This window comes from Notamacropus eugenii, chromosome 2 (genome assembly GCF_028372415.1).
Source record: "Notamacropus eugenii isolate mMacEug1 chromosome 2, mMacEug1.pri_v2, whole genome shotgun sequence".
Lineage (NCBI taxonomy): Eukaryota > Metazoa > Chordata > Mammalia > Diprotodontia > Macropodidae > Notamacropus > Notamacropus eugenii.
This window is the reverse complement of record NC_092873.1, coordinates 485,272,424-485,284,772: the sequence shown is the minus strand read 5'-3', so window position 1 is coordinate 485,284,772 and position 12,349 is coordinate 485,272,424. Positions and strand designations below refer to the sequence as shown.

General features: G+C 36.1%; 1 protein-coding gene across 4 annotated transcripts in view; it reads left to right on the top strand.

Moving 5' to 3' along the window:
* ATF6 (activating transcription factor 6) overlaps positions 1 to 12,349 on the top strand; it is a 206,422-nt gene that overhangs the window by 66,572 nt on the left and 127,501 nt on the right. For all 4 annotated transcript variants that reach the window (XM_072648817.1, XM_072648816.1, XM_072648819.1 and 1 more), the window contains exon 10: positions 10,918 to 11,061. In XM_072648817.1, coding sequence (XP_072504918.1) covers positions 10,918 to 11,061 — 144 coding nt within the window. The remainder of the gene's footprint in view (positions 1 to 10,917; positions 11,062 to 12,349) is intronic.

The window sequence follows — 12,349 nt, the reverse complement described above, 5'->3', positions numbered from 1 at the left end:
GACCTAATTAGGGAAAATATGAGAATTAAGGGAGATCAGAACAGGCTTCATAAAGAAGATTGGATTTTAGTTAGGATTTGAAGAAAACAGGTGAAGCCAGGAAGCTGAGATGAGGAAGGAGAGCATTCCGTGCATGGGGGCAGACAGAGAAAATGCCTGGAGTTGGGAAGTGGAGTGTCTTGTTTAAGGAACAGTCAGGAGGCCAGTATTCCTGGATCATAAAGTATGTGGAGGGGTAGAAGGTGGAAGAAGGCTGGAAAGGTGTGAGGAAGAAGATATGAAAAGCTTTAAACATCAAAGGAAGATTTAATATTTAATCCTGGAGGTGATAAGAAGTTGGAGATTATTGATTGGAGCGAGGGGGCTGAGTTTTAGAAAGCTGAATGGACAGTGCACTGGAGTGAGGAGGGAGTAGTAGCAGGGAGACCAGCCAGCAGCTGTTGCAGTAGTGTATGTGGTAAGTGATGAGGGTCTGTTAGAGGAGACGTGCAGATGTAGTGGAGATTATGAAGGTAAAATCAATAGGCCTTGGCACAGGTTAGATATGGGAGGGGAGAGAGAGGAGTCAAGTATGAATTACATCTAGCCTGGTGACTGGGAGGGTGGTGTCCTGTGGGTTTTCTTTCTTGCTGTGTATAGATTCCTTTGGTTTTTTCCCTTTCCATTTCAAAGATCAACAGAATAACTTTTCCCCCTACAAACAATAAACTGAAAGGATTATAAAAGAAAGTAAAAAAGTAAAATAAAATGTACTCTGTGCTCAGATTTACCATTGTTTCTTCATTTGCATACTATGTTTAGACTTAGTCCCTTCCCTCTGAGACAAATGAAAATCCTGAGAGACAAAGTTTCTGGGTAATTAATAATTATTTTATTAATTAGTCTAACAGGCAGTCACTAATTTGATGGTTGGTGATTTCTCTTGGTAACAAAAGATACCAGGGAAGACCACGAAGTGCCTTAAATCCCTTCTGAAAGGGAACTCCCCTGACAAGTGGAATTCTGCCCTGATTCATGGACATTCTGAGGGTAGGCTAAAAGTCTAAAGCTTCTTCTGCTGAGTGTGACTTGATTTCGTGCCTCAGCAGCCTCAGAGCATCTGGGCAAGGGGAAGCCATCTCCACCTCTGCCTCTCTAGCTAGTTTTCTCCTTCAAGAGCTGAGTTACCCTAAACTTTAATGGAGGGGACCAAGGACCTCCGGTTTCCCATTCAGGCTAAGGCTCTCTCAGACTGGATTCTTTTTATACTTTAAACAGACATTAGGACATTAGGTCTCCCAGTTGAGCGCAGTCCTGCCCAACTAATGAGCATGTGTTAGATGTTTAGGAGCAAATCTCACCACTCAGCCATGCCCTTCCGAGATTGACTGATCTTTTCAGGAGCTGAGTTTTAACAGAAATAAGGGGAAAGGGTAGATCACAAATTAATAGTTAGTTATGAATACAATAGTATAATATTAATTTCTCTCACCACTGTACCTGAGTACTTTTTCTCTTCAGATGTTAGACTTAGGTGAAGGAGTATACTACTGAAGGATCAGTTAGGTAGTCCATGGCTTCCTTATAAGATCATTTATAAATAAAAGGAGGTAACAAAGGAACGTATGGCATTGGGTTGGTGTTGTCTGGAAGTGGTTAGAAGGGAAAGGTCTCCATTCCAACATTTCCTAACCTTGTTAGCTTCTCATTATTGTGCACGAAAAATTCCAGTTCTTTATTCTAAGATGAACCTGTCTTCAAAAATCTGGCTTTAATTTTTTTCATTTAATCACTGAACACATTTTGCTGTATGATGTCACTGCTGGCTCTAGCTCACAAGTGTAACTTAAATGTCAGAATTCAAACCACCAAACATACTGGGTTTTATTCAGCTAGATTTACAAATGAAATCCAGTTCAATTCTTGGCTAAAATGCTTTCCACATTTATCAAACTGACAAATAAACTGAAAAAATAAAATACATCTAAATACCAGGTGTTATTCAGTGTTGGGAGACCCAGAGAGATAGCATAGACAAAGCCAGTGTTGTTCATTTTTCCCCCAGTAGTCCAATTTATTCATGTCTCCGAACAAATGTTTGCACATTCATTGGTTCTCCCTTCAGCTTCTTTGGATTTCATCCTTGATTTAAAGAGATGGCACACATGTGAATCAGCACCAAGCTGGATGGGGTTGGGGAGATGTGGAAAATACTGTTAATGATCCTCTGACCTTGGCATTTAGATTGGAATTGGGAGGGCTTAAAGGGCAGCCTCAGGAATTTTAAACTGTAGCCTTTGGCTGCCCTTTCTCCTAAATTCCAGATATTCCAATGGAGAGACAGGCATGAGGATATCATAGTTAAAACACCCCTCAAGAATCTGCCTCTACCAGGTGATCAAACTTTCTGCCTAACCTTGAATTTTATTTAATCTCTCAGTGACTTTTCCTGGAGTTAATATAAATAACTGTATTGCTTTCTATCATACAGGAATATGGTAAGGATTAGTTAAACAGTAGGTCAAATGAGAAAACTATTCCTAGAATACTATGACATGAAATAATTCCTTCAGGCCAGTAGTGCTACTTGTAATATGAAAGCAAAATGGGTGACCTTTGTGTGGAAGATGTAGATTACTTACTAAAACAATCAGAACTGAAACTAAAAAAGTGTTAGTTGATAGTACCTAATAACTATCACACCAGGAGTTTGTGGTGGTTACTTAGGGAAGTTTCCCTGGGAAGCCACAAAGGATTGTGATTTCATTTGAGAACCATTGAGAACCCTTTCTTTAATCTGTGTACGTGTGTGTGTGTGTGTGTGTGCACGTGTGTACACATATACATACATACGTATGTGGTCACAAAGAGACACAACTGAAATGACTGAACAACACAAAAATGGCACATCCACTTAAAGATGTTCAATAGGCAGTTGGAGTTGTGGAATTGGAGAGTGTGTGTGTGTGTGTGTGTGTGTGTGTGTGTGTGTGTGAACACATATATTTTATATATATAAATTACATATATATTTCATATATACTATATAGTATTTTATATATATATATATATATATATATATATATATATAAAATTTTGTGTATGTGTGAGAATGTATGCATGGGGCCTGGGGCTTAGAGTGTTTGCTATAGAGGCTTCTCTTGAGGGTTTTAAGAAACACTGCTACTTGAGTATGGATATGGGCATGGGTATCCACAGGTGATAGATAACCAAGCACATGGTCTCTTATTTTTTACATCTTAGAATGTGGTGGAAGAGGAGTGTGAGCTTTTTTATTTAGAATTGGAATGGTCTTCTCCATTCTTCTTTTCTATTGTCCTTGCTGGATCTTGGTTCTTATCTTTTTTCTCTTTCCTTTTAATCCCTCCTTTACAATCTACCCTCCAAAATTAAAGTTTGTTTTGCTTGTGACTATTTCTTTCCCAACTCTTTCCTTTCTTTGTTCCTGCCAGTTTTCTTGTTCAGCTTAATTAATTAATTAATTAATTTCTACACCAAACTTTGTGTGTATGTGCTGAATCCTGTTTTGTTTGGTTCAGATGAAAGTGAAGGTTATGTAATGCCTATTTCCTTCATTTTTATATATTCTTGTGTACTCCAGTTATCAGAAATAGTAACTTCCACCCCATTATTTCTTAATATATTCCTTCTGCTTTTCTTTTCTTTCCTCCCTTAAGACCTTCAAAACAGAACAAACTCCCCTCAGGTCTTGTGTTTTTCTTATTTGATTCCTTCTGTGATTTCTGAAGACGTTAAGATTTTGAAGGGACTTGTTTCTTTACTTACACTTCATTACTTTGTTTCTATCTCTTTAGGATTATATTTCTGTCTTGCAGCATAAATAATGCTTGGTTGTAAGCCTTTATCTTCTGTCTTTTGGAATATCAAATTCCAACTTTTTTTTTCACTTTTGTAGTAGTTGCTGCCAAGTGTTATGTGGTCCTAACTAGTTCCTTGATGTTTTAATTCTTTCTTTTTGGTTCGCTTGAATAATTTTTTCTTTGACCTGGATCCCCTAAATTTTACCCATGACATTCCTAGGTCTTCTCATTTTGGAGTTTGTTTCCAGTAGGTGACAAGTGGATTCTTTCTATTTTTCCTTGTTGCCCTTTGATTCCAGTAGATCTGGGCAGTTTTCATTTGTGATTTCATGAAATGAGATATCTAGGCTTTTTTTTTTTGTCATCTTTTTTTAAGGAGCCAGATGATTCTTTAATTATCTCTTTTTGACTTGTTTTTGAAAATAGAAACTTTCAATTTAAAACTCCTATGTTTTTATTCTATTATTTCTGTTTCATAGCATCATTGAGTTCCTTTTTGCTCTAGTCTAATCTTCACATAATCCATAAGTTGGACAAAGTTTTTCATCTTCTGTTTCAAGTTAGTTATTCTTTCAGTTTCAGAACTCTTCTTAACTTAAAATTTCATTTTTTTATGACCTAATTTCTTTCAAATATTGTTGTAGTCCTTTCAGCCAAGCCATTTTCTTCCTCTGAGGCTCCACATGAAGTTGATTTGAAGTTGCTCTCTTCTTCTGGTTACATTTCTTGGGCATATTTTGATCCATAACATTCCTTCATAGTGTTAACCTTTTTCTTTTTAGTTTTATCTTTAACTTCATTTTCTGATTTGGACTTTTGTACCAGAGCTGGACTTTACCAAATCTTGTAGTCTCAGATCACATGTTGAGTCCTTGTTTGATCCTGACCTCAAATTTCTTGGTTACTGCTACTGGCTTCCACTTTCCCTGATATGCCTGTCTTTATACAATTGGCAGCTTTCATGATTCCTCCCTCTTCCCCTAATCATTTGGGTGTATAGTGCTGAAGACTTTCTGTTCTCCTGTGGTGTCATGGTTACATTCTTGTCTCCTGGCTCTACTTCTGAAATCAGAACACTTTGACTTTTTTTAACCCTCCCTAGAGCTTCCGAATTTGAATGCTTCTGGGCTTCCTATTCCCAGGAGCAAAGTGCTGCAAGCTTCAGATGACACTGCAGTATTTCTCCTTAGAGAACTGGCAGGCTTCTGACATTTTCACCTACTCATATGTTAGCTTCTTTGGTGGAAACCCTTCCTCAGAGGGCTGAAGGAAGGAGTTTACTGATGTGTCTCCTTGGATTTCTTGACCAGTATTTGACTTGGTGTCCTTTTTTAAGGACTTTGTTGGAATATATGTTAAGAGAGCTGAGTTCCTTTATCAGCTCTTACACTCTAGCTTAACATCTCTATCTTAACTGGAAGTTCTTTATTCAATTTCACTTAGGTTTCCTAGACAAAGGAAGTGTTCTGATGTTTTGTTGCAGATTCATAAAATTGTAGCATCTATCCTATGAATTAATCAGTTAACCTCAAGGCTCCTAGTTTATTGAATATTTTATTCATCAAATATACTTATGAAATGTTATTTATTTATTATTTTACTAAATATTAAATGAATTGAATAAATTTGTTTTCAATCTTTTTATCATATCCTTTAATCTTTTAGGCTTAAATAAACCTCAGTTTTACTGGCTATACAATTTATTAACAGTGTAATGAATAATAGAACAAAATCACCAGTCTTGGAGCTCCAACTGACTGTTGAACATCTTGAACTGGATGTGCAGTTTTGTTGTTGCTCACTTTCAGTTGTGTCTGAAGGGATCTTTGTGACCCCATTTGAGCTTTTCTTGACAGAGGTATTAGAGTGGCTTGTCATTTCTTTCTCCATCTCATTTTACAATTGAGGGAACTGAGGCCAACAGGGTTAAGTGAATTGCCCAGGGTCACAGAACTAATAAGTGTCTGAGGCCAGATCTGAGTCTTCCTGACTCCAGGCCCTGCACTCTACCCATTGTGCCACCTAGCTGCCCTATAGATGTACCATAGACATCTTAAACTCAGTATGTTTAATCCTGAATTCATTATCTTTCTTCCTTCTTCCTAACTTCCCTGTTACTATGGAGGGCAGCAGTATCTTCCTGGTCACTCAGGTTTGCAACCTAAGTGTCCTGTTTGACCCTTCACTCTCAGCGTCCCATGAGTAAACTGTTGCCAAGGCCAGTGACATTTTTCTTCCTCCCTTCTCTTGATACTTCTACCACCCTGGTGCAGACCTTCATCTCCTCACATCTGGATGTTTGCTGTGCCCTGCAACAAGTCTCTCCCCACACCATTTGATTCTCCATTCATCCACCAAAGTGTTTTTCCTGAAGTATAGATCTGATCTGTTCACCCCCTTATATGATACACTCCAGTGATTCCCAGTATCCAGTATAGAAGGCTGTGTTTGCGTATACCTGACCTCTTCTTACCATTCCAAACAATTTACCTCTTAATTCCCTCTGGGTAAGCTGAGATCCAGTGATACCTCTTGGCAGTTCCTCACACCTGATATTTCATCACCTGACTTGGGGGCATTTTCCCATTCCTGGAGTGACTCACATGGACCGTGTAACAATGGGTTAGTCACTTAACTTCCCAGTGCCTCATTGTCAGTTCAGTAGCAGATATTAATTTGCTTTTGTAGGAGTTTTCTCATGAGTTTCCTATACTATTGAAGTCAGAGGTCTAGTTCCAAAAATAAATTTTTATGAGCATAAGTTATCTATAAACTGAGGGCATCTTTGATAAGGACATATAAGAAGAGAATAGGCAGGTTTTCACAAGCAGTATTCTGCAATGGACCATATTTTTATCATACCACCTACTGAAACATACAGAGAATAGAAAATCCCACTGTACTTATTTTTGTTGACTTTAAAAAAATTTGATTCAGTCAAAACAAAAAGCTACCTTAAAGACTTTCTTACTAGGTGAACATGTCAAAATCATACAGGCCTTCTTGCAAGATAATGACAGCAGTTACCATATTCAAGATCATTAATACCAGGTGAGGCATAAAACCCGGAAGGCATATATTTGCCAGAGGTGTTTGCCATCATTATGGAAAAGATCAAGGGCGGAGTCCAAGTGGAAGAGGATTCCCTAGGGATGACAAGGTTCTTCTATGCTCCGTTTTTGTAGATGCTATTGTGCTTTTTATACCAACCCAAAACATTGCAGAGTCTCCAGGATCAGAGAGTTTAAACTCTAAAGAGTTTATCTATGAAGGGAAAAAGCAGGTGAAGAAGACCAGATGAGTAGCAAATGACACATAGAGTTCACTGATGAGTAGACATGTTCGTCCTGTGTGTGTGTGTGTGTGTGTGTGTGTGTGTGTGTGTGTGTGTGTGTGTGTGTGTACCAACAGTTCTTGGCTTTGAAAATTTTTTAAGTGGAGAGGAAAAGGAAAGCAGTAATTATTATAGTACCTTTTTCCAAGGAATTTTTTAAAATTAAAGTCATCTGCATTTTGGTAGTTGGTGTTTTGTTGTCTCTTGACCCAAAACATGAATTAAGGCCTCCATCTATAATAGTGGCTTTCACTATTGTTTATCATAGTTTGTTGATTGAGTCTTCAGAATTTTTCAAAGTTTCTAGTTACAAGTATTAAGATTTGTAGTCTGTCAGTTCCTGAAATATAGTGTACTTCTTTTGATAATTACTGCTTTGTAGAATAGTTTAAGATCTGGTACTGGTAGGTCCTTTTCCTTCCCACTTCTTTTCATGAATTTCCCTGTTGTTTATAACCTTTTATTCCTTCAGATTAATTTTGTTATTTTTTTCTAGCTATATAAAGTAAATCTTTATTAGTTTTGTTTTTATGATACTAGATGAATAAATTAATTTAGTTATTTCTGTCACTTTTACTGTATTAGCTCAGCTTATCCATGAGCAATTAATATTTTTCCGTTTATTTGGACCTGTATTTATTTCAGTAAAGATGCTTTGTAATTATGTTTATATAATTCCTGTATGTATCTTGGTAGGCAGACTCCCAAATATTTTATTTTCTATTATTATTTTAAATGATTTTTTTTGTTTTTTCTGCTGTATTTTGTTGGTAATGTAGAGAAAAGCTGGTGATTTGTGTGTTCATTTTATATCCTGCAACTTTGCTGAAGTTGTTAATTGTTAAATTAGTTTTTTTTAATTTTAATTTCAAGGGTTATTCAAGTAAACCTTCACATCATCTTCAGAAAGTGATAATTTTGTTTCCTCTTTGCCTGCACTTATTCTCTCAATTTCTTTTTCTTATCATCACTGTATCTAGCATTTTTAGCACTCCTGATCCTATTGAAAAGGCTTCTATTTTATCCCAGTACAGATAATGTTGACTTTTAAAAAAATAGATACTAATTATCATATTAAGGAAAAATCTATTTTCATGCTTTCTAGTTTTTTAATGGGAAAGGGTGTTGTCAAAAACCTTTTTTGTATCCATTAATATAATCATAGGATTTTTGTTGTTCTTATTAATATGGCAGTTATGTTTATAATTATTTTAACATTGAACCAACTCTGCATATAAATCCAACCTGGTCATGGTATGTGATCTTCATCATATTTTGCTGTGGTATATGCTAATGTTTTACTTAAAAATTTTCTATCTATATTCATTAGGGATATTGGTTTCTTCATTTTGATTCTTTCTGGTTTAATTATCAAGACCATATTAGTATCATAAGATAGTGAGCTTCTGATGTCTAAGAGGTCATGTTTTATTCTAGTTATTGGCTGGCACTTGATTTTTATAACCGCAGCGTATACATTTATTACTAAGTCAGGGCTCCTTAGGATAATCTTTCTGCAATTTCTCATGATAGTGAGTTACTTAACTGCTGTCACAAACCCTCCATTTTCACAAACAGATCTGCATGATTCAGCCATTTGTTTGATATTTCTTTGCCTACATATTGTTGACTAAATTCATGCCAGTATCATCCCTGTCATGGATCGTAGCCATTTCATCAAGTCTATCTGGAGGTTAACCACTGTTTGTTACACTTGACGAATCCAGTGGTGTGTCCCTATTATCAACTTTCACCATTGCTTGCTTAAGTAATGTCTGCTTGTTCCAGGAGTATTTTTGTAGGTTTTCAATCTTTTTATCATATCTTCTGAGAAAGTATATTAGTATTTTTCCACCTTTTGATGAGCTGAATTTCTATAACTGCTCTAGGGGGATGAAATCTGTTATGCTAATAACATGAATTTTAGTCGAAATGTTTTCCAAATCTGTTATGTCAGTTATACAGCTCTCAGAGTTTATAATCAGAGTAGTGTTATGCAGATGTTAATTGTTTTAAACATGTTCTTACCATTCAGCATTGATTTCAGGATGCTAATGTCTCAATGTATTATGCTTATTGTATGTTTCTTAGAGGCGACCAACATATTTGTAAGTACTGACTTCATCCATTGGTTGCTTATTCAAGCTCAAAGTCTTCAGTGTATCTTACTTGATGTACTTTATTCAGGTTCAAATGACATTTTTATATCACTAGAGTAATATTCCATGAAATGAATTGTTATTGAATGTTTTTCACTTGAGCCAAATAAGTTGATGTTATTCAGATACATTAAATAATAAGATGTTTTGGTTAGACTCTCTCTTTAACTTGGAATTTTTATTTAGGAGAAATTTTAATGAATTTAAGACTGGGCAGGACCATACTGGGCCTTGATATCTCCTTGAAAGATGCCACATTTCATATCAGTTATTCTCAGTATTATTATGTTGGTGGTATGCTTTGGATGGGAAAAAAGTCCATATTAGCATCAAATCACCACTAAGACAACAATTTTCATCCTTGTATTAGCCCTCTTCAAACTATTATATTAGTCACCCTTTTATTCAGTGCTGTTCCTTTATCTTCTTTCTACCTTCCTCAGATTGAAATCTGAAGATTCTAAATTCCTCTACCCAGTCCCCTTTCCATACTGCCCTCAAACCTGCCATTATCCACTTGCAAGATCACTTCAGCCCAGGACCCAATACCTCCTCAATACTCTCTACCCTGGGGGCCCCTTCCTCCACTCTTCTTTATTGGAGAATGGATAGTAGAGCGTTCCTCACAGAACCTCCATTTAAGGAGGTCACCCAGGCTTACCACCTCTTCATTTCCCATCCATCATTCCCCCTTGTCAAGTACCTTCCCTCCACCCATTTCTCTGTGTTGTCTTCCTCCATTAGAATGTAAACTCGTTGAGGGCAAGGTTATCTTTTGACTTTCTTTGTTTCCTTTGACTTTATTAGCATAGTGCCTGATGCCTAGACTCTTAATAAAAAGTGCTCACTGTTGTGTCGCTTTAAGACTACGGCAAATAGTAATGTCTTATAAAATCAAGTGTACTGAAAGGTTATTGACTCATTAGGGTTCCACTTGTATTATTAATGAATTAGAATAAATGCCAAATAATGATAACAGAATTGTTAAACATTTTTTATCTCAGAAATCACTAAGTTCACCTAGTGCCCATCTCATGGTGAAAGGGATGACAAGGTGGAAAGGGGATCTTAAATATAAATAAGAACGACAGCAAAGTTTTATTAAGAAGTCATTTGGTATTAGGAACCTGTCTGTTCTCTGAAGTTATGAGGGTATATAGTTTCTTCAGAAGTTGATTTTTTCCCATAAATGTTTTATTTCCTGGTTGAGAGCTGAAGTTTCCAGCAATAATAAAGCTGCTTCTTAACTTGTCACCTGAGGTTCATGGTTTATTTTCAAATAGATATATGTGTAGATTTATAAAATGTAATTATATATATGTAGACACATAAAATATTCTCAAGCAATCTCATATTGATCTTTGTTCTTTATCCATTTATAAAAGACTATTTTTACATCTTTTATAAGAATTGTTTATAATGAGTAACAGATTTGCCCTGCAAAGCATTTGACTACATTGTACCAATTTACTTTGATTACTTTTTTTGTAGTCCAATTTGACTTACAGAGGAATTTTAATTTGTTTTTTGGCAGTCTAAAACATATATATATATATGTAACTTATTTTCATTATACTGATTACTCCATACTTTTCTGTTTCAGCATGTTTGAGCGCGATTCCAGCACAGTGACTTCTAGCATGAACCCTGCACATCAGAGTAGACATCTTTTAGGATTCTCAGCCACTGAAGGACAGGATTCAGTTCCAAGAAAAGTTGATGGGGCCATCCAGAAAAACAGTTACAGGTGATTCTGCATGTTCCTGTTATATTGTCTTTTTAGTTGACCTAATAAAACTAAAGAGTAGAATTAATATGACACTAGTTTGTAAATCATAAAAGTTAGTTTCTGTTCTCAGCTCTACCAGTAAATTTGTGGTGGGATCATAGGCAAGTCATTTCTCCTCTCTTCCTGAATTTCCTTATTTGTAAAAATGGAGAGACTAGAACAGATGATTTCTAACTTATCTTTTCTAAATCAGCAGGCGTTAATTTAGTGCCTGCTGGGTGCCAAGCATTGTATTAGGCACAAAAAAGAAATTTTCTCTGACTTCAAGGAGTTTACATTCTAATGGAAAAAGGGTGTGTGGGTGTGTGGGTGTGTGCCCGCGCATGCATGCATGTGTGCATACATACTTGTGCATACACCCCTGTGCACATACAAAATATAAGAGAAGTAAAAGGCAATTTTGGGGGAAGCAGCTGCAGGGAGGGAGTGGGAATCAAGAAATGTCTCAAGCAGAAGGTGACACCTGAGAGAACCTTTGATGAAAGGATGGTTTCTAAAAGCAACTCCAGCTAAGGCACAGAGATAGGAGGTGGAGATAGAATGTCATGTTTGGGGAACCGTAAGAAAAGCCTGTTGGGCTTTACATTTGAGATGCCACCTGAGCTCTTTCAATTTATTCACTCATTTATTTTATATCTTAATACCTACTTCAGTTGTTAAGTTGTTGTTAAGATTAAATGAAATTAATATTTGTAAAATGAAGCATTCTGTGTCAGACTTGATGGTGTGATCTTGTAACCTTCCTACTACATACAAATGATAGAACTAGAAAAAAGGGTTATTAGATATTTAGAAACAAAATATGCAGACTGGAATTAGGTAAAATAAATGACTGCTCTTTAATGTACTGTGTACTGCATGAATACCTTGTGGTTTTCCCTTTTTTTAGGGATGACAACCATTTTTTTAGTGCATGTACTACAGAATTTCTTTTGAGCATTCCATATTTAATAAAATACTTTCAAGATTTTCTAATTTCTTCAGAGTTATTATTAGAAAAGAATAGAGCCAGTCACAGATAAGTCCATGTTAAGAATATATACTTCTCTTAGACAAGATCTAGTAGGAGAAATTAAGAGCTTTATTAATTTTGACCATACTGTGCTGTGTGACTCCAGAGCAAGTGAGGATAGTTGTAATCCTTTCTTGCTATAACCTGTACCAACTAGAAGAATTATTATCACAGCTCTAGAATTCTAAACTACCCCTTCACTTCATACAAATTTATCACCTAATCCAGATCCTG